Source organism: Ooceraea biroi, chromosome 12 (assembly GCF_003672135.1).
Source record: "Ooceraea biroi isolate clonal line C1 chromosome 12, Obir_v5.4, whole genome shotgun sequence".
Taxonomy (NCBI): domain Eukaryota; kingdom Metazoa; phylum Arthropoda; class Insecta; order Hymenoptera; family Formicidae; genus Ooceraea; species Ooceraea biroi.
The window spans coordinates 8,241,204-8,263,387 of NC_039517.1; the positions used below are offsets into that span (position 1 = coordinate 8,241,204).

The following is a 22,184-nucleotide window of genomic DNA, read 5'->3' on the forward strand; positions in this document are numbered from 1 at the left end:
CAGTTGTTTTTCGAATATCGCTGCGTTTCGTTGAGCCTGCGTTCCACCTTGGCTCTTTAATTAGCGAGCTCTTAATGCGAGGTTGTTGCTCTCGTTTAGATGGAATCGAGCTCGGCTTGCCGGCGACAAAAATGCACACGGAATCACGCGAAGCCCCCTCGCGCTGATAATTCATTGATAAGCCGACGATCGGCGCCATCATCAGCGTACTGCCGATGATCGCCTCGATCGTTACGCGGATCGTTACGCACGTTACAATGTTGCGCGACGTACCGCTCGCAGTTAAGAGATATTCTTTTTGCCGTGTTAACGAAGCAATGCGCGCGCGCGGATCCACGTCGGCTGAATCAGAAGCGTTCTCTCGTCGACTCTCGTCGCTGGTCCAGTCCACCTCGAGGACGAGAAGTTACTTTACGTAACGGCGCCGTGGCAACCGACGGAAATATTGCGCAGGCGGGATTAGTGCTTTACGAGGGTGCTAAATAACGCGGTGGGACGCAACGCTTGCGGTATCCGCACATTTTTCTTTTTTCTCTTTTTTTCCTCCGTTTCCTTCTCCAACCGCGCGCGAATTGCATGTGCGAATTCTGCGCGATCTTGCAACGCCGTGCACGCGAGTGCGATGGACGAACGATAAAGTCGCTCTGATTTTCGATGATATTTGATTTTTTTCTTTTTCTATTCGTTGATATCAAACTGCGCCTGCCGGCGCCGAGATGCTCTCGGATAATTGAAGGATCACGCGGGGAGAGGTTTTTCGGAGCAAAGGGCGCCGACACCGTGGCAGGGCCCATTGTCCTTCCACTCGAGTCTCGGCACCATGAGTCCGCGGCAGCGGACCCATCGAAACTCGAACGTGGAAACATTATAAATGCGGCGTGACGCCCGTTACGATTCGTAGGAGAAGTTTGTTGGGCGTGACGGGGCCGGCACGGTTGCAGGGTGGGCGAACGTCGACGAGACGCAGGGCAAGGGCAAGAGAAGGTGCAGCTCTCGGACCCCGTTTCCCTTCCAGGAAGGTCCGGCAATAGCATCGCGATGTGTGCACGCCGTACATACACATGCGTGCGCTCGTGCTCCTAAGGAGAACGCTTTTTGCCAGGTCTTGCGTCACCCCGTGGGGCCCCTCTTGTTCCCGATTAACGAGAATCGCTCGCTGCTTGCTCGCAGAAGTCGCCCGGGGAATGATCGATGATTATTCGCGCGAATAAAATTGAGTTGTTCTCGATATTGTGTTCCTGCAGCCTCGCGAACGTGCGTACCCGCGATGAATTATGGCCGCAACAAGTGAAACGTTAGATTATCGTCGGAAAAATACCAATGTAACGCGGTGGGAACTGGCATTTATTAGTTGTAAACCTATGGAAAACTTGTAGCGGTTTCAGCAGCTGTAAAGTGTCATGTTGGCGAGCCCCGCCTGATCGGCCGATCGCGTTTTTATGAGACGAAGAAAAAGGAATGAAAACCTCGGATTTTTAGTCGCACCGACTAGAAATCTGGATCGCATAGAGTTTAGCAACAGACATGGCGATGCGAGTAGAATTGTGATAAAGGAAGAGAGAAGGAAAGAGAGAAAAAGAGGGAGAGGAGAAGAAAGGGGCCAAAAGGGACCAATGGTTCGAATCCGTTTACTATACCGCGATAACGAGCCGGTTGAAAAACGGTGGAATAATGATATATAATTGACAGGACTATAATAAAGCTAAAGGCGATCCGTTACTGCGATTATGTCCCGAGAAAGATGCAACGGTGGAGAGTGAGAAAAGAAGAGGAGGAAAAAGGGAAAAAGCGATTATACGAAGGCGAGAAGGCACGAAAGAGGAATGGCCTAAATTCGGGACGCGACCCTTTATCGCCTCCGCCTCTGGAATTTTATGCAGAGAGGTCCTCCTTTCTTCTGCTTCTTCTGTTTCTCTTTTTATTACCGCGTTACGCGCGACGTTAAAGCGAGACACACGAGACGCATCTCGTTTTGTGTAGAGACGTGCAGAGATCTTGAATTCCGGGCCTCTTTACGCGCGTAAGCAGAGAATTTCCGTGTGTCTTTTGAATGATATCCTTGCTCCATTTTCATTTCCATTTATAATTAATATTGTCACGGCAATTGTTTGTTTCTTTTGCTTTGTATACGTCTTATATTAATTTTCAATTTTCCTCGAACTGGAATAAGTATCGATGTCCCAGATCGAAGGCGAATCAACTCCGGAATGCCTTAATGTCGCAGATATTCCACGTCTTAATTCATTTCCTTCCTATTTTCTCTTGAAAGCGTAACGCGCAAGAAGCGTCCGCATGCGACTCTCGATGCGCTTTTTTGTCATTATTTTTCTTCCGGGGGAAAATTGCGCATTTTTACTCGACATACACATTTCCATTTTACTTTTCACCTTTTTCTAGGAATATTCGTGTAGCTACATGCCTACGTTAGGATAACCGTTCTGCGAGTTCCGTGACGTGCGATCGCGCTTACTATCACCGATATCTTACGCACTAATATCCGGTGCGTTCGCCGAAAGAGAAAAAGAGACACGCGATAAGCAGGCACGCGAGTCATCTCGCGAATTCAGCGTGGCGAAAATTCAACGGCGGTCGCTTTAAGCGGAGGTGTCATCGTCGTCGACGGCGAATCATTACCTTGAACCCCATGGCCACGATTACGGGAAACGCTCCCCGAAGAAAACACCACGGCTCGGAAGAACGTGCACGCGCGCGCTAATTGGATTCCGCTAATTAGGCAACGCTCGTGCCGCGAACGATTCCTCGCGTCGCGCGATATCGGCGGGAAGCTGAGACGGAAAATCGAGGAGACGGGAGGCGGGAAAGATATCTCTCGTCGCGCTGAATTACAACACAGAAGTGATGTCAAGGCATAATCGCCAGGAAACCGCGCGCGTATTAAACTCCTTCGCTGTATCCGAGAGTCCTCTCTTCCTCTCTCTCTCTCTCTCTTTTTGCTTCTCTTCTTGTTCGGAGAAGCTAGTGAGTGATTTAATGATTAACGGTATAAATATTAAACATACAATAAATAATAAAAACACAATAATAAAAGTGATACTTTTTCGCTTGTGATTATCATTCTAATCGTTCGCGCGTTGATAATAATCTCCACGTAATTCCGCAAATTGCGTAATAATAAGCGGATTAAACGAGTGAATTAAACGTGAGCATCTTGGGATAATGAGATATAAATAGATAGAGAGATTATTTATTTCATCTTCGGGTTAAATCCGCGCTAAAGAGTATCACAGATTGTGCAAGTAACGTAGCTGACAACTTAATAGAGTTGCATACGCGCGACTTTGTCTTGCAGCCAGACTTAAGGCGACAACGCGCGCCCTCGCGAAAGAAGTTTGATAAAGGTTAATCAGATTCATGCGTATCTAAATTAATACGTAACTGAGAAGCGTGACATGACCCTTGCAGTAGGAGAACAAACTGCCTATTAATAATACCAATAAAAAAATTTATGAAATACATGAAAATGAATGGTCGAAACGTACGAAGAATGCGTATAGACAAGTTTCAAGCGATCATGGATAAAAATTCGGAAAAAAGGGAGGACGAGAAGGGAAAAGCAGGGGAGAAAGAAAGAAAGAGAGAGAGAGCGAGGAAGGATCTTACTTTACACGTGAAAGGGTTACTTGTCTGTTCCGCGTTGTCGAGCAAATTTATATCGCGCTGTCCCCCCTGGTGATTCCTCTTTCCCTCTGCTGCTGCTGCTGTTGCTGTCGTACGTTAGATAGTCGTATGCCGAAGGGAGATTAAAGAGGAAAAAAGGGGAAAAGAAGAGATAAAAATGAAAAAAAGGCCTGCGAGGGAGAAAGAGTGAGAAAGAGGGAGGGAGGGAAATAATGTATCTTGAAATATCGGCGCCCGCGGCGCTCTGTGCGGCGAAATGTCCCGCGTTATGTATGCGCGCCGCGCGCGAGAACGCGCTTTTATTTCTCCGCCGCGCGCGTTGTATTTGCAGAAGATTATCCGCGCACGCTCGGCCGCGCTGCGCCGTTTATTTTCGGTTCCGCGTTGCACCGAGCCGCCGCCAGTTAAACCGGCTTGTTCACGACAGAGCTAATCTTCACGCGGTTGTGTCGCAGGAAAAAAAGGGGAACACTCACGCTCTGGGAGATACACCGGAGATATTGCGTTTCCGCCATCGGGATTCGCCAAGAACTCCTCGCCTCGTGCAACACATTTTTTCGGATAACGCGTACCTCCCCGTATATAATCGAGGATCTCCGAAATCCTCGCCAATTTGCCACTATTTTTCAAAGGGGTAGTGTGCATTTATGTTCAAAATTTATTTAAATTGCTTCGTTGTCGCACGATTTTTCCATCGAGTCTTACTCTCGTTCTTCGAGAAGCCCAGAGAGACGCAGTCCACCTGCTGCACCCCTTTCACGGTCGAAATAATTCCCTGCGTCACTGAGGGAGACAAATAACGAGGAGCGCTCTGGGCCCGAACGTCGGGCCCAGGATCGACCGTGGCGTGTCCATGGGATCCGTCCGTCCGCCCGTCCGTTCCGCGCGCGTCCGCGGGATCACACGGATACACGCGCGCACCCGCTCTTTCGGGTCCGTGGCAAATCGCGCCCCGGGCCCACCCCCTTTCTTTTTTCCCGTCCGGACCCGCCTGTCCTATATTTCTTGCTCCACGCCGGAATTCCAGTCGTGGCTCTTTACGCTCTCCTCCGTAAGGGAGCCCTCCCATGCTCCCCCCGCTGCCCTTTCCCGCCCCCGGGTTTCGTTCCCCGCAACGGGACGCGTGGGACCACGTAAGCCTTTCTATTAATGATTTTTACGGCCTTCTCTTCTTCTGGGATTTCTCTCGTTTTTTTTCTCCTTCCCGACGAAGACGGACCAGTCTTCTTCTTCCTCTGGCAGAAAGAGAGAAAATTACAGGAACGGAGGAAAGACTGGAGTTTCGGGGTGGGAGCGCGCCTTCGGGGTGCACCTTCCAGATGCAGCTGCACCTGCAGAAGTCGGCACGAGGGCGCGGCTAATTACTATGATCAATTAAATAATTCCTGTAATTAGATCCAGTTGTGGACGTAATGATGCGTCATCGTCCTCGTCTCCTCGCCATCCTCGTCGCCGAGAGTCGCTTTCGGGTCAGCTTCTGCTGCAACTGTGCCTCCGTCGTGCGAGATCGCGACCGGGCGTCAGTTCGGACGGCTTGATGGATAGCTTCGGCGAGAAAGAGCGCGCCGGCCAATGATTACAGGACGAGCCGTACTCGCGATCACGCGATCCAATGACCCGCGTTGTGATCGATAAGGGGCGGCACCACTGCGCAATAAAGCTGCCTGATTTCGTTATCGGATCGTGAGCGCTACCAATCGAAATCGATCGCGGTCCCTCGAATCGTCCGCGAGCAGCGAAATAACAAAATATTGCAGGAAGGCTTGATTCTTATTAAGTATCCAGTATTCCGATTTAAGAGATAATACTTCTTTCTATAAAAAAAATAAATCTTTAATTGACAAAACATCTGTAATAAGAGTTTACGGTTGCTTTATCGGCAGTTTATTGCAAACGCATTGCTATGAATCAAACGGGGTCTTTTGTTTGTTTCATTGATGATTCTGTCGCATTAACAGGCATCGATGCTAAAATTATTCTTCGGCATCTCTAAAATGTTAATGTTAATATAACGACTAATGATTAACAATCACCCGATGCAAAACGTATGCAACGCAAAAAGAAATTACGCAACGCGCACGATGATAAACGGTGACTTTTTGCGTATCATTGTTTGTTGCAGAGGACAATGTGCCGCGCACTTACGCCGCAAGAATTGCAGTCGCGCGCCGATAACGGCAATCGCCGGTTTCGCGTTTCTCATTATTTACAACTTTACTATTTTAAGATAACAATTATCTTAAAATAACGTATCTATATCTTAAAATAACGTACCTATAATATAAAAATACTATAATTTATAATAATACTCCCCTCGGTTCGTGCAGGAAAGCATATTTCGAGGATTTTGCCCACATTTCCCTCTTATACTCTCGACGAATCGTATTCCGTCGAGAAATTTTGAAAAAGCACGCAGCATAGATTATTGGAGCAAGACATTATCCGCACCCTATATTTACCCTCTTTTCGCTCCATACCATCATGTTGCTATTCGCAGAAATTTTTACGAGAGGTGATGAACGCGGTCGACGCGTTCCCGATGTACTTTTATGAAAGATCAATCTCGCCCACGAGGAGAGAGTCGGCGAGCTCGTGCGCGCGCCAGGCGATGGACGATGGTGCCCCGACGTGGGCAAGTCGCGGCGCAATACGCGAGTACAATGTTGCAGACACGTGCAGGCAACCTTTGATATTCACCGCTCGTGTGCAGCGAGCGGGCACCAGCCGAGCTCCACCTAGACAGGAGAAAGAGAGAGCCGTCCTCTTTGAGATACACGGCGCGTTTTCCGTCCGCGACTGTCTCTCTCTCTCTCTTTCTCTCTTTTTCTTTCTCTCTATCTCTTTCTTCCTCTTTGTCCTCTCTCTTTCGCTTTTTCTCCTTCCTTTTCGCGAGGTGCACGTCAACCGCGAGACGTAAAATATTTCAGACGCGGTAAAGGCCGTGTGCTGGTGGGAAACGCTCGATGGAACGCTCATGGTATGCAAAACGGGGTACGCGGGTTTAGAAAGAATCCGCCGCAACGTTAGCGTTGCGTTAGCGTTAGTTGTTGGGTGCGACGGAGCGCGATGAATAATTACTGATTCGTCAATGGCTTCACGCACGTTTCAGATCTATCCGTCTGTTAAATGGCGACGATGTCGAATTACAGGTTGCACGCAAGACGCGGTGCAATAATTAACATCGATGCCAATCGCGCAGAAAAAGATTATTAAGATTTCGAGTGAACGTTTACTATTAAAAAAAAAGCAACGAAGAAAAAAGATTTATACACGTTTGCGATGAGAATTTATCTACAATAACTGGCACAATCGCTGATCACGCGCGCGGAGCCTTCTGATAATTGATTCGTATAGCATCCGTTCGACTCGTTATTCTCACGGTGCGCATATTTCTGTCGATTAACTGAAATATTTGATTTTTTATGAAAGGTGAAACATAAATGTGCAATCATCCCAGACGCACTTTCGATACATGTGAATAAGTGAGATGTAAAATTTTAGTTATCACGTAATAACTCTTTGCGCATCGCGAGTTATTGTTAAAGCTACTTTTGCTCTACACCTCTGCTATTTCACGTCACGCGAAGTGGAAACGCATTTCTCTCTCTCTCTCTCACACACACACACACACACACACACACACACACACACACACACACACACACACACACGTATCGCAATATATTTTAATATTATAATCAATTACCGAATTCATAATAAATTATGTCGCACGTAATTTCTGGCGAACTCTGTACGGTGCAGCCGCAGATTAACGGCGCGTTAAACGGCTAACAATCGCGGCGGTTTGCGGAGACTTAACAATTCATGCGATTCATGAATTCGCTCATATAGATTAATCGGCCTCGCCGATATGGATTGACGCAACCGTTCTTTCTTCTCGGCCAGCGACATTCTCGGCGTCGCAAGACGCCTCGCACTTGCATCTCCAACGGCAGTCACGCGTTCGCGGTAATAAAGCACGACGAATTGGTCCGCTTGATACGGTACCTGGCAGCAATCAATAGAGGCAGATCCTGCGGGATTTATTGTGCACCCAAACGCACACACCCATCGGGTCGACCGATCAGGTACGCCGAGAACAATTAAGCTAACAATGAGTCTCCAGCAGCGTCTGGGTCACGCTTCTCCGGCGTTATGCTCCTACTCCACGAGTGATTTGTAATTGTTTCGTTAATAATCGTACGGCGATAATGCCGAATAAGGTCTGAGTTTTATTGGAGAAATGATGGAGATGCCCGGAAACCTCGTAATTAAAAGATATCAAGTAGATGTTTTATAATAAAAGCCATGTGTGTTTCTAACAACGCGTCAGATTAAAAAGTAGCCACCGGTCGATAATATTACCCTCGCAAATTGCCAGTGAACGATTGATTTCGTGATCTCAGCCGGTGATCCGCCATCCGCCTTTAACTTGTTTATTGTTGGCGAAATGACGGTAGGGTAGGGATCGATTGAGACGTCCACTCTTCGGAGCACGCCAGCCCTAAGGGCCCCGACTAATTGCTATAATTAATTGCGTGATTGCTATAGTTAGATCGATTCGGATTGCCAGTTAGAAGAGTGCAGCTTCTGCCACGCCGTAATGATACAGTCTTAGAGATATACGGCTCGACGATTGTTCCGGCTCGATTCGCAAACGATCACGCGTCAACCGGAAGCATTGCGAAATCCGTCCGTTCTTTTTCTTTCGATTTTGCCGCGTTATAATCATTTCTCATAATCTTGCAATTTAATTTTGCGATTTCAGGGTTTTGCGATTTCAGGGTTTTGCGACAGCTAATAGGACAATTTTATAAAATAATTTCACATTTCCTTGTGACGTGTAATCTCCGTAGTTAGATATCACACAATTTTACAATTTATTAAATATATTATATTAATTTTATAATTATTTTACAATTATTTCATAGTTATTTCATCTCATTGTATTTCCGGATTTAATATTTCACGATTTTATATTTTTTAAATGGAGCACCTGATTTTGTAATATAATTTTATAATATCTCGTCACATGATATTTCTTCATTTTACAACATAATTTTGTAATACTCTTTCTCGTGATAGGCTCCTTTGTAGTTGCGGCAATAGTGCTCGCGCGATTTCAGTTCGCGATGACGCAACGGCGAGGTAACATTTAACGACAGATCGGCGCGAGCCGTCTGAAGAGAGCTGAGTGCTTAACGATTCCACGTTGGGAGAAAAAAAAATCGGGAACGCGGTGCGTTTTTACGACACGGTAGGGCCCTCAGACTCTTTATGTCGGATCGGAGCATTAAACCACCGTCTCTTTACAGGCGCCGTATTTCTTTCATCGACATTCGCGGTCTGACTGACTTACAAACGGAACTTGTAACTTTTACGCTCGATCAGTATGGCCGAGCCGCGATTACCTCCGACAATTCAAAAACGCTCTTATCAAATGCGATACGTTCCTGTGGAGGGCGCAGGAGCAATCTCGGCAGCAGAATTTCGCGAAGCGGATGAAAAAACGAACGCGTCGTTCCTCTCGGCGAGTCCGTTCGCTATCAAGCTGCGAAACATGATCCATGGCACCTCACGGTGAAAAGAATCGCCGACAGCCACGTGTGATAATAACACAGTGCGCGGCGATGATCGCGGTTTAATGATTGAGGGTTCGCGTTAACGCGCGCCACGACGAAATTACAACGTCGCGAAGGCGTGCTCCGGCGCCTTTGCGCGAAAAGAACGCGAAAAATCGAGAAATCGGGTATACTTATGATTAAACCCCACGGCGGTACCTCTCCGACGCTTAATAGCAACCTTCCTCCTGACAATTTCACCGGACCGGAGACGCCGAGGTGTGAGAAACATCGGTGAAATTGGAAAATTAAATAGATTTACGTGGCGGTCCGATTAACGCGCACGACACGCGGAAATCACGGCGATTCTTCTGGCGATGCAAAGCTGCAGCTGACACCGGACGATCGCGCGCGTCAATCTGTTACGAAATTTCGCGCGCTTTCGTTTTTATCAATGCTCGTAATGTGCGATTCAACAGAGTTGTTGCGCGCGATTATCTCGAATTTATTTCTCGTTGACAAGCGCGCGCGTCCCTTATGCGACTTCACGCTACTCGGCGATAGGTATCTTCATTAATCTGCATGTTTCATCTCCCGGTTTCCTACAATGCACTCGTGCATTCGTGGATTTGTATTTTAATGGAATTAAGACGAGTTGTCAGAACAGACGCTCCGCGCCTCCCTGCAGTGCCCGGCACCAGTGCAGCAACACATCCGACACCCACGCGCTCATTATCCTCCCTTTCATCGGCGCGCCAAGAGCGATAAATCTGAATTACATCCTTTTTTCTAGGCGATACGGTACCAAGTGCGGCGGTTGCCTGCAAGGGATAAACCCGCAGGACCTCGTGAGGAAGGCGAGGGACAAGGTTTTCCACCTGAATTGCTTCACCTGCGTGGTGTGTCGGAAGCAGATGAGCACCGGCGAGGAGCTCTACGTCCTGGACGACAACAAGTTCGTCTGCAAGCAGGACTACCTGTCGGGCAAGCCACTGCCGGATCCGCATCACGTGCACAGCCATCACGGTAAGTCTCACCAGAGTCACCCCTTTCGATAGTCATTCCCCTTGCGTAACGAAATCGGCACGACGCGATTGTCATTTGTGACAACGTTCAAGAAAGAATATCATTGTTTCATGTGCAGGAATAAGAATTGACGCTTGATTCTTACGTGAAAGAGACGGTAGCACAAAGTTAAGGCGAATTTATTATGTTATGACTATGCAGCGAGATTAAGTTACAAACGTAGATCATGTTCAATTGTTTATTGTCGACGATTAAAATGTGAACAACACAGTTTTCGTAGTTAATTTTCCGGTGGGACTATAGACGAAGTTACAAAGTTATGGTAGAGTTAGTTCACGAAGAAGCGACGTACCGAAGTATCACGGTTCAGCTCCATGCATATTGTTCGCGTACCACTTGCGAATCGATTCGTCGTGTGATTTAAATTTAAGCGACGTCCAGTAAATTCAGGGGCGATCTTCGTATTTGTCTTTCTCTATCTAACGTAGCTAATTCGCCTGTTAACAATGGATGGCGGGACTGATGTGATATCCGCTTCATCTGATCGCCAATCCAATCGATGACACGTGCGATATTTTGGAAACATCTGTATTTTGTATAAAATCGATTGTAATACGTAAATAAATTTTTGCTCTTCCGGCCAGCACGTTACAACCTGAAGTTTCGGTCTTCCCGGCTCGGCTCGGCCCGGCCTAAATACGTCGCGCAAGCTTGCGATTTCGACACGTGGCACGTGGCTGTCAGCGGCACGCGGCGATCGATCGCGGTCTCGAAAACTCGCGCGAAATCGCATTTAGCGCACGTTGCGCGGACAAAGTCGAGGCACAATCGCCTTTCGTTATATCGATCTCCGCTGTCATCGGGACACGGCGCCCTCCCTCTTCCCTCGTTTTGAGGACGAGGGCGTTTTATCATGACGCGACTGCTCCTCGCCACCGTCCGGGCCGATCTCCGGGCGCGTTTTACGATCGCCCCCGTCGTTTCCGTTCCCGCCGCCGATAAATAATTTTATCCGTCGCTCGTGGAGCAAGAGAGGCCGCCGTAAATTATCGCGCGGGGCCGCCGTCCGGCCTTTCGAAGTCGGGAGAGGCGGCTCGCCTCGGCGTTCTCTCCCTCTTGGATTATCGGAGAACCCGAAGAGCTGCCGATACTACTTGGGTGCCGTCGAAGCGGAAGGTACACGTATCCATGCCGAACTCTTACGGACCTTGCTTTCGGAAGTCTGAAAGGAAAAAGAATATGGCAAGCAAATATCGATACGTTATAAAATCCTATTGACGTGTGGGCAACTTTGGTGAACGTCATGCGGTAACGTTACTCGCGACGGCAAAGCCAGTAGTACGAGCATCGATATCGCGGTGAATTCGAGCATCGCCACAAAGAACCGGGAACGGGCGGGGATCTGCTGTGTTTCTGGAGTGGCCCGGAATTTTGGGATTTATTTTTTCGGCTGGCACAGTTCGGGAGGTCACAGTTCAACGCGCACGCCGTCACGGATTTCACGGAGTCAGGATCAGCCTAAAAAAAGAAAAAAAAAGAGTGACGAGGTGGGGCCGGTGAATCGGTGGGGAAAGGGGAATGGGCAGGTTTTTCACGGGGGTTTCTACCCTGGTAGAAAGAGACGGAAACGAGAAGAGAGAAAAAGAGAGGGCGGCAAGCTGTGAAAACAGCGCGGCGCGTACGCCACCGTGAACCACCGGCCGCGAAGGGTGACGGAGAGAGAAGGGATGACGGGACAGAGAGTGCAAGAGGGAGAAAAAGAGCGAAAGAGAAAGACAGCGGGGGCCGGCTCGGTTTCACGAGGGCCTCACTCGTATATAAGCCGTGAAACGAAAACCGAAAGGTCGTTAGGCAGGGGGCGAACCTTTTGTCGCTCCGTTGCCGACGCCGAAACCGCAAAACGCCCCAGCAACCCGTTTCTCCTCTCTCTCTCTTTCTCCCCTTGTGCATACGGCCGCCTTTTTCTCTTCTCGGAGGCCCGAGGACGCGCGCGGGGCTCCGATGTGCCGCGTTGTGTTCGCCACCGCCGTCGTACGTGAGACAATGTCGTGGGACAGCTCGAAGGAGCGCGAGAGAGCGCCGCGGCGGAATGATTTACGCCCCATGGCCGCGACCGATTCGGCCCGCCGGTTTCGCTGTCGATGAGTTTCGCGCGAAGCATCGTCGTCATCATCGTCGCCGTCGTCTTCGTCATCGATGGTGTTGTCGGACGTTGTAAGAGGCCCCGGCGCGCATACCTGCGGATAAAACCTACGGCTCTTCTCAGGAGTGCCGGAGGATCAATAAGCCGCATCAAGTGTCACTCCCGAAGAGTGACGCCTTCGTGGAAGAATTTTTTTCGTGATTTTTCGGAAACGGCATCCTCACGGATGGATTTCGCAGGAAAGGATGAACCGTCACGACGAGTGGAATAAAAAAGGCCGCGGGAGAATAGAGAGAGAGTTGATGAGTAGTGCAACAAAAAATCGTAATGATTAATAAATTATACTACAAAGTAAGGGAAAAAATAGCGTAACGTACAGAACAGAAATAGCAGCGAAATAAAGAAGAAAATTTTAACTTGATTTATGCGAGCCAGATTTAATCGAGTAAGCTTTACGTACGCAATTTCACGAATTTGGAATTCGGTCATTAGGAATTGTTATTCTTCGCGTTTGTTCTGTTGTCTGTTGCTACTGATTATTGTTGCGATCGTTCCGCGTATTGCCAATTATTGATGATTAAAGAGAACAATGGAGAGGCCAGGTACAGAGCACCCCGCTCGAAATCTTCATTGCGCTAAGAACGGATTCGACGCGCAACTGGGGGCAGGATGTTGACGCGAGCCTTCAGGATGATTTCGGGCCGATGATTAAACGACATGACCGTCTTGATGCTCGACACTTTTTCAACATTAATCTCTGCCATCAGCTTGGCCATTTGTCGGTTGTCGAATCCCCGTGGCCGTTGTCTCTCTCTCTCTCTCTCTCTCTCTCTCTCTCTCTCTCGGCGGCGCGAGCCGAGAGCACGGTAATTATGTTCGTAGAGACGATTAATATCCGGAGACACCTATCGCCATTTTTTCGGCGGTACCCGCCGTAAAATATATTGCGGCTCCGTTGAAGATATCCGCCGGCCGCAACACCGTCATTAAACGTAGAAAACGATAGTCTACTTTTGAGGACGCGCTACTTGCCGTACGCGGTCATATTTTACAATTGAAGTAATTCGTGTCGGTCAAATTACGTTAAGGAAGAAGTACGCGATTGTTCAAACGCGTCTTTTTAAAGTGTTTCATCGCTGCGTTGATTTACCGCGACGATCACGCGTACCTTGACGCGAAACAATTATTATCCCGTGATAAATTGCGAAGCAATCGTAACAATACACTGAGATAGTTTATTTTCAATTAGGCTGTGTATAGATGTCAATGTCGATCGCCAAAGAGAAATCAATTCCTCTTCAGGCATCCTCGCGCGGATTCCCTGCCGTCGGCAAGCGTAGCATCGCCTCTTTCAAGCGAAAGTACAATCAGGCGTCAATTAAAAACTGTGAATCGAATTGAACGTCCGTGCGATCATCGTTGCGCAATCCCTTCTTGCATGCTCATTTAAGATTGAATCTCCAATTTCAGAGGAAACGACAATTTCGAATTGCACGAAAGCGATTCGCGATGAAGAGTATCTTTTAGATCAAACTCATGAACATGATAATTGATCTGTATTCGTCTTGTAAATTAACTCGCAACTTTTCCAATTGGATTATCATTGCATTGTAATATAATTTCTCAATCAAACACGAAATAAGTGTAGAAAATCTTGACGTTGCGAGATATTTCGTTTCGCTTTCGTGCGAGGGTGAACAAGCGCGACGATTCGATTTAGAAGCGATCGCCGTTGTTCCCGAAGTCAGCAGTTCGTTCGTCAATGTTATTAAAAAGGATCGGTGTTCTCGCGTCGTTCACGAGCAGAACCGTCCAACCTGTCGGCAGGCGGAGACTCGCTGATGGGCTCTGGATCGGAAGACGAGGACGAGGACGGTAGTGGTGGCCACCACCACCACCACGATCCTGCCGTGCGCAACGCTCACCTGGGGACGCACAACATTGGTCCGGGTGGTCCCGGAGACCAGACTGTTGGACATGGTGGCGATTTACCTCTCGGGAATGATTCCTGCAAGCAGGAGGACTCCGAGGATCAAGGTAAATCCTGGTACACACTAAAGGCATAACTTGATGAATTTAGTTATCTGATCAAGATGTTCGTGATTCCTTTCCTGTAGAAATTTATTTATCGAACATTTATTATATAATATTATATATTTATTTTGCAAAATCAAGAATCAATCTTTTGCGCAGGTAATAATGCGTGCATGAAGAAGTGAATAGAACTGTTAGGATTGTATTTGGATTGTATTCGGACTTTATTTAATGAAAAGTACACAAATTCTTGGATCATGTATCTGATAGGTGTCATAAACAGTTTGTGCGAAAATAGAAGTTTGCACGTGGAAGAGAACAATGGCTTCGTTTTCCGTGACAGCAAAAGAGCGAATGATAGATCGCGCAAAAAGCAGCGAAAGAGATCGCAAAATCAATATCGGCCAGCCAAGCGTGAATGATGCACGCGTGAAATATCTAAAGCCATCATCTCCTGATTAGAACGATTAAACATTCCATAGATCGTGCACACGCGCACATACACACGTACACATACACATCTGGCGGGAACTGCAAGTAAACTCTGCGACTCTGTACTCAACATTCATAAGCCACTCTGAGGTCCTCTCAAAACGCGATCAAGAGCAATCGATTAGCGAAGTCGATCGGGTGCCACCCTCCACTCGCAAGCACGAACGAAATTCGTGGCGTCGCGACGGATCGCCGTCAAGCCATTATATCGCTCCTGCTCTTTTATCGCGCGCACAACAATCGGCGCCCTGGCCGTGTTGCACTACCCTCTCACTCTCACCCTCGCATGGGCCTCGTAACCACCACGAGCATCTCGTTCCCCAAAGAGGGTGGAAGGCAGAGAGGCAGAGAGGGAGGGAAGGAGGGACCGTCTTCATGAGGGGTGGCCCGCCGTTGTGACACTGTCCAAACATTTTCTTTGTCCCGCGGTTAAGACCTACCCGGTATATATATACATGGCATATATAGATTACCGCGGAGAACCCAGGACTTATATGTACGCATATGTGTGTGTGTGTGTATGGTGGCACTGTGCGTGCACGCGTGTGCGAGCTACGGCTTTCAGCGCGCGCGGCAGCAGCCACGATAATCCGATGGGGGTTTCGCATCGCTTCCGGGGGATTGGCTTCGATTGTTGTTACCTCGATCCGGCCGATGAAGATACCGGGGATACACGGGGTGTCCCAGACCTACCGCGTGGCCTCTCAGCTGCGATTACCTCGACTGGCACCACGGTCGATTATCCCTGGCCGCGAATTCGCGACGGGAAGCCATCCAGTCGCCGTTGCAGTCTCCGATATCTACCCGCGTCTCTACTGATCTCAGTTTTGTTTTTTTTTTTTAATTTAGACCAAATGTGACATTAAAATCGTGTATCTCTGCAACACGCGTTGCAGGCAAAATTATGAAAAAATGGTAGATCGTCAGTAAAGCCTGTTAAAGTCGGTTATCGCTGAATTGTCGCTGTCTGGACGTCCAGGTAACCGTCATCTTTTTCTGACGTTTAGCTCTCGGATGAAGGGGACACCCGGTGTGTGCGTGTATTACGATATAGATTCCCGTTTCTGCTGATCGACAATGCGTTTTTTTTCTCATGTAACTTCAACGTCGCGACACGGGAGATCGCGAGTCGACGGGCGTTGCTTAGAAACTGCCGTGGCGCGATGATGACTCGAGCCTCGGGATGACAAGTTATTTCTGGGTTACCGGCGAGTCACGCGTCAGCGGATACGTGGATAGTTCAGGATTAAGAAACCGACTATCCCTTCGATTATATATCGACGTCCGGATAATAACGAACGCGCGCGGTGTAACGCTGAAAATATTGTGTCAGCCTTTTCTCCCGCCAGACACCTTGACATCTTTGAGCCTTTGCCTCTGTAAATTCTCTACGAGCGACTGCCTCGCGTCTGTAAAAGCTGAAGGTCGAGGAACGCAGGATCGATGAACGATCGTTTCAATTAGATTTGGATTCAGCGAACAGATTCCGCTTGTCAATGCAACTTGATTCAGGAGTCCTGAAATCGATCTGAAATTCGAGATCGACAGATCGTGCGCATCTCTTGAATTCGTCATGCAAGTACGGAAAATGCGGCCGCGATGACCGACTTCGCAGACGCTTGTTCGTCGATTCGGCGAGTTTCATGAAATAGGCTGCAGGTAGTAACTGCGGCGGTAGTCGTATGATTGTAATGCGACAGTTTGATTTCGATCGATTGAAGGTTCCCTGGACGGCGATCCCGAGACGAGGGACAGCCAGACGGAGAACAAGAGCCCGGATGGCGGCGCCGGTGGTGGCAGCGGCGATGGCAGCGCCGGCTCGAAACGACGCGGTCCAAGGACCACCATAAAGGCGAAGCAACTGGAGATCCTGAAGACGGCCTTCTCGTCGACCCCAAAACCCACCAGGCACATCAGGGAGCAGTTGGCGAAAGAGACCGGGCTGCCCATGAGGGTCATACAGGTGAGTGTACACATAAACTGTCCCTTGCTGAGGTCGTGTGACGGGACGATCCGCGAGAATTGTCCGACGATTGCATGTCTTGTCGCTTGGCGAATGGGAGATCAATCATTCGTCAGTAAAAAATTTATCGGTGTTGTTTTCAATCGGCCACGTTTTAATTAAATCTGTTAGTAATCCAATTTCAAGCTAACTTTTTTGTTGGGTTCTGTTAGAACCCACTTGAAAAGAAGAGAAGTTTGAGCAGTGTTGTTATTCTTGGATCCAAGAACTTTACAAATTTTTGTTTTACAAATTGAGTTTTGAAATCAACGTACAGAGATAATGCTCACTGGATAGTAATCATGTAACATTTTACTTTATGTTACTTGCTAGTCAAATGCATTGTGTCAGTGTGTATTTGTTTTTACAATTGGTAAATTAGTACAATTGATATTCTTCTTACAAGCAGCAATCTCTGTTAACATTGAAACAAGGCTGCTGATATCAAAGAGAGCCTATTATTGTAATATCCACTGTTGGCAATTCGTGAATGGAAAAAACGGCTTAAAAGCAATGCACTGCTCAAACAAATGCGCTCCTCCGTCATGGCGAGCAATAGTGTAGACGAAAAAAATGTGCGCGTCGACGGATCATTTGCCAGAGAATTATTTACTCGGCGCGGCGCGCTATATTATTCAGCGCGAAATAATTCCGCGACAATGCCGCCGGCGAAATCGCGATGCATCGCCGATAAAAAAATTGTTTACCCGGCTCTCGCGCGGTTCGGTGTGCAACGGGAAAAACAAAGTGGAACGGAGTGAAATACGTTTCTTGTCACGTTGCTGAAAACCGTCTCAATTTAATATAGCGATGACGGCACGCGAGGAACGATAACAATAACGTAAAACAACGGCGGCATTGTGCGCTCACGATTTTACAATTTTACAAGAACACGAAAGAGGCGAAGGGTTGAGGAATAGTGGACCGCGCGCCCTTAAATAATTCAGCGATTAAAGGCGGGTCTGCCCGCACGCTGTTTCCAGGTCTGGTTCCAGAACAAGAGGAGCAAAGAGCGCAGGCTGAAGCAGTTGACGTCAATGGGCAGGAACCCCTTCTTCGGCGGCTCGCGTAAGATGCGTGGCTTCCCGTTGAACCTGAACCCAGGCGCCCTCGGCGGCGAGGACGGCCCGCCACCAGGCTTCCCGTATTTCGGCGCGGACAAATTCGAGTTCGGCTACGGCGGCCCGGTGGCCTTCCACCACGAGTTCTTCGGCGCGCATCCACCCCCACACCCTCACGGGCCGCACTTTGCCGCGGGAAATCCAGGTGAGTTTCCATGGTTTTTATCGTGGGATCGCTGTCGCTCTCTCGTCGCTTGACGGTATTCTCGTCGCGAACAAAAATTCCGGTTTCGCGTTTGAACAACAAGATAAATACAGAAACGTCCGGAAGATGCTTAACAATCTTCAATTGTAACGGTGCGCGCGAGAACTGGAGAACATCGTATCTATTTAATTTTTTATCCGTTCTCGTTTATAAATCGAATCTGTTTTTTGCTGGAGCATTGTTTTGTCGATCGTGCGATACGGTCTCGATGATGCGAACGGGGAAAGAGGAACTCGCCGCGCGTTGTCCGCCTCGAGACGGTCGACTCGCGACGGACAAAAACGGGCCGATCTACGCTGAAAGAACGAACGGGCCCCGGAGAGGCCCTAGTCCCGGAATCTCGCGTAATTATAATAAACCTCGAATCAAGTAGGTAGGCTCCGGCGATAATTATGACAGCCGGTTTCGGAGATGGCTGGGCGGATATGAGAGAGAGAGAGAGAGAGAGAGGGAGACTGAGAGAGAAAGAGAGAGATCCCCTTTGAGAGCAGTACGTAATCTGTTTCTGACAGGCCTGGACCCGGCCAGTTTAGCGGGCATGGCAGCGGCAGTGGCGGTGGCAGGGGAGTACCCACCTCCGGGCGCAGGGGGCGGCCCTCCGGAATTTCTCACGGGGCCCCCCGGGCAGGGGCCCCCTGCGCCCACCGGCGGCAGCCCCGGCGAGTTCCTAGCACCTTCAGGTAAGCGGCAAATAATATCTTCCCCTCCTCCCTCCGCCGTTTGATCACATTACCACACCGAAAACCGACCGAATCGTCGATCGGTGCCGCGATCGGGCGAGTTTATCGGAGAACACGAGGATGAACTTTACATGTCTGCACTCGTGCCGATTTATTAGCGTTATTTTCTACACGCGGTTTCTATACGGATGACTGTTAATCCGCGAGCGCCTCAAGAAAATCAATATTTTCGAGTGAAAGAGTGATATTTCGAAATATTTGCCTCACTGTCAGTGAAATAATTTTCTTCACTGCAACAAATATTAATTTTAACACGTCAGTCCCGTTTCTGTTTAGTTGTGACTTCCACGTGTCAGTGTCTTTCGTTGAATTATTCGTCTCAGCTTAGCTACTATCCGCGAGTACGCGCGGAATAATGGCCGGAAAAGATAGGTATTGTATATAATGTTCACTTCGCCGCGCGCATTTCGTGACGATTGTTCTCGTGACGATTTATTATACACATCCTTGTTGGATCGAACACATGCCGTGCCGCGTTAATTGGGAACGCTTTGGTACCGCGAATCGTATCGGAACTGTTTCACGCCATTCAACGTTGTTTCACGTTTGAAACGAAAATTATACGTTTGCTATTAACCTTTCGCATGCGGAATCATTTTTATCGTATCGCATCGTAGCGCTATTATTCGCAACGTTATTTCGTGCACGAAGGATACACGAGCTCGCGAGGCGTTTCTATGCGAGCGGGATTTTCTGCGCAAGAAAGTGCGGCAGCGTGTATGTCATTTCCCTCGGGTGCCTGACGCACGGGTAATTGAGATCTGACAATCACGGTGTGTGCATGACCTTTCGCGATATGCATTTAATCCTAAAGTACCTTCCCCTAACTTACGTCAGATACGCATGTTTGTCTTATCCGGCTCTCGCCGGCGTATCAATCAAATTGCATGCGTGTCATTAACGCGTTGAGCAGAGTACAATATATTTGCGTTAATAATCGCGGCGTGTACCTACTCGCAGAGCGGTACGTTTAATGCTCGACGTGCCCCTTTTCAACTTGCCCGGACTCGAGAATTTGACACTTTTACACACGTTGCAAAATACGAACGTTTACTTTTTTCACTCTATTCATTCGTGGAGGCGTATGACGGCAACCATCATTTCAATATGTAAAATAGACGTATAAACCATCTGTGGGAGAGATAATGAGAATGTACGATGCAACTCGAGTCTCCGGGGTAACCGGTGTCTTCCGTTTTCACTGACTCGCAAAGGAGAGAGAGACGCGTTGCAAAACCGCGCGTAAGATAAGAAATAAACGAATCGCCGTCAAATCTGACAGTTTGCATTTAAAAACGCAATGCTGACGCAACGGGCATGGAGAGAAGGAAAGTGTAACGCAGTCTCTCCCTCTCTCTCTCTCTCGTTATGTATCGAGAATCGCGTTAATATTTATGACTCGCCGGCGGCGGATTGTCCCGGCGACTTTCGCGGGACTTCCGGCCGGCCGGCTGGTCGGTCCGCTGCGCGCTCTGCACGTCGCGGGATTTAAATCTTAATTGGCATCGACATTGGTACACCATTCGCGTACGTTCTGTTCCCAGGTGGTGGCCAGGGTAATCCGGGTAGCGGCGGCGGCGGGAACGGCGGCGGCGGCCCGGGTGGCGGCGGCGGGCCGGGAAGCGGCGGGGTACCGGCCGGCAGCTTCCTCGAGCCGCACCAGATGCAGAGCGAAGGGCTGGCCTGGTAGTACGAGTTTTAATTAACGTCCCTTATAATAATAATAATAATTCCGCCCGCGCGCCCAAGACTGCGCGGAGGACACGCGGACGCCGAGAGGCGAGAGCGAGCGGGCGAGCGAGAGCGGACGTCGACAATGACGATGACAACGACGACGACGACGCCGGCGATCTCGAGGTCCGTGGGCGAGCGGAAGCCGCCTCGCTGTTCGCCTTCCCGTTTCCCGTTTCGTTTTCCTACGGCATTCTTCCGTTCTTTTCGCGCTCCTCCCTCGCACTCGAGCTCGAGTCGCTGGACCTCGGTCGATTCGAATCTCTCTCCCGGCTCTTTCTCCTCCTCGCACTCCCCATGTAAGATACGGAAACGCGCGCGAGAAGCGTTCGCCCGCGCGCCTTGGTCCCACGGTTATCGTTGTCGACGCGGTTCGGCACGCTATTATCTTTATTATCACGCGCTTCGGCGTCGCGACGCCGACGTTACTATTTTCATTATTATTATTATTATTATTATTAATATTATTATTGTGTATAAAATTCGAAAGTCCCGATCGTGTAATATTGTACCCTCCCTGTTGATTATTTTTTTTGACGTTACTTTCGATACACCCTGTAGATATCTGCTGTTACAATGTACACCTGAATATAAAGACACACACGTACACGAACGATTCGCTGGACACACGGTACACGCGCATACACGGTACACGTACACGCGACTTCACGAGAGTGCATACATGCACAAACACGAATCGCGGCACTTGAAGAGACACGCTGTATTAATATTATTATTAAAGTATAAATATAAATAGGAAATGTGTAATTTGTATCTGTTAAGGCGACGAGATCGATGTAAATACACACGTGAAACACACCACCCATCCACCCTCTTTGCTGAAGAAATCGCGCGCGTGCAACTTTGCGATTGGCGCGTACGGCTGGATCTCGCCGAACGCCACCAGAAGTGAAACTCTCTTTCTCTCATTCTATATATATACATATATGTGTATCGTTGATACAGCACACACGAGAGATAAGGCAGATCGAGAAGAGACGCGCCGCCGCGACGCGCATAACGATTATAAATATTATAATAAACCACCTCGTATTTCCGTATATGGAGCTGTGCATTTCATTTCCTTCCGATCGCCGTGCAGCGTTTCCCTTCGGCCCTGTGTGTGCTAGTGATGTGTTGCATAGAAAAGTCGCAACATGTCAACGTGTTTTATGCGACTCATCGTGGCGTTTCATGACGCTTCAAAGATCAATTGATTCAAATGAGTTTGAAGTTTCCTTAAATCTAAATCTTAAATAGAAATGTAAATTTGGAGAACTTGTACTGAAAAATTCATTTCTTTAAAAATCATCCTTGGGTAATTGATGCCTTGTCTTTGAAAAAACAGAATATAATTTATTGATAGCGCCGAGCACTTTGCAGAAATAAATGGGACCAATCCTCTCTATAATGTACATTTAGAGGATCTGCGGGATCAATAATCATCGAGTTTTATTATTTAAAAATTAAAATTCGATTTTTATTATTAT

The 22,184-nt window shown here is 48.4% G+C and overlaps 1 protein-coding gene across 3 annotated transcripts in view; it reads left to right on the plus strand.

Moving 5' to 3' along the window:
* Positions 1–21,755, plus strand: part of LOC105284266 (LIM/homeobox protein Lhx5) — a 39,046-nt gene extending 17,291 nt beyond the window's left edge. For 2 of the 3 annotated variants that reach the window (XM_020033251.2, XM_020033252.2), the window contains exons 3-8: positions 9,994–10,226; positions 14,176–14,406; positions 16,617–16,858; positions 17,881–18,163; positions 18,736–18,903; positions 20,508–21,755. In XM_020033251.2, the coding sequence (XP_019888810.2) occupies positions 9,994–10,226; positions 14,176–14,406; positions 16,617–16,858; positions 17,881–18,163; positions 18,736–18,903; positions 20,508–20,653 (1,303 nt within the window). In that variant the 3' untranslated portion in view covers positions 20,654–21,755. The remainder of the gene's footprint in view (positions 1–9,993; positions 10,227–14,175; positions 14,407–16,616; positions 16,859–17,880; positions 18,164–18,735; positions 18,904–20,507) is intronic. The other variant, XM_020033253.2, reaches the window with a different exon arrangement.
* The last annotated feature ends 429 nt before the right edge of the window (positions 21,756–22,184 follow it).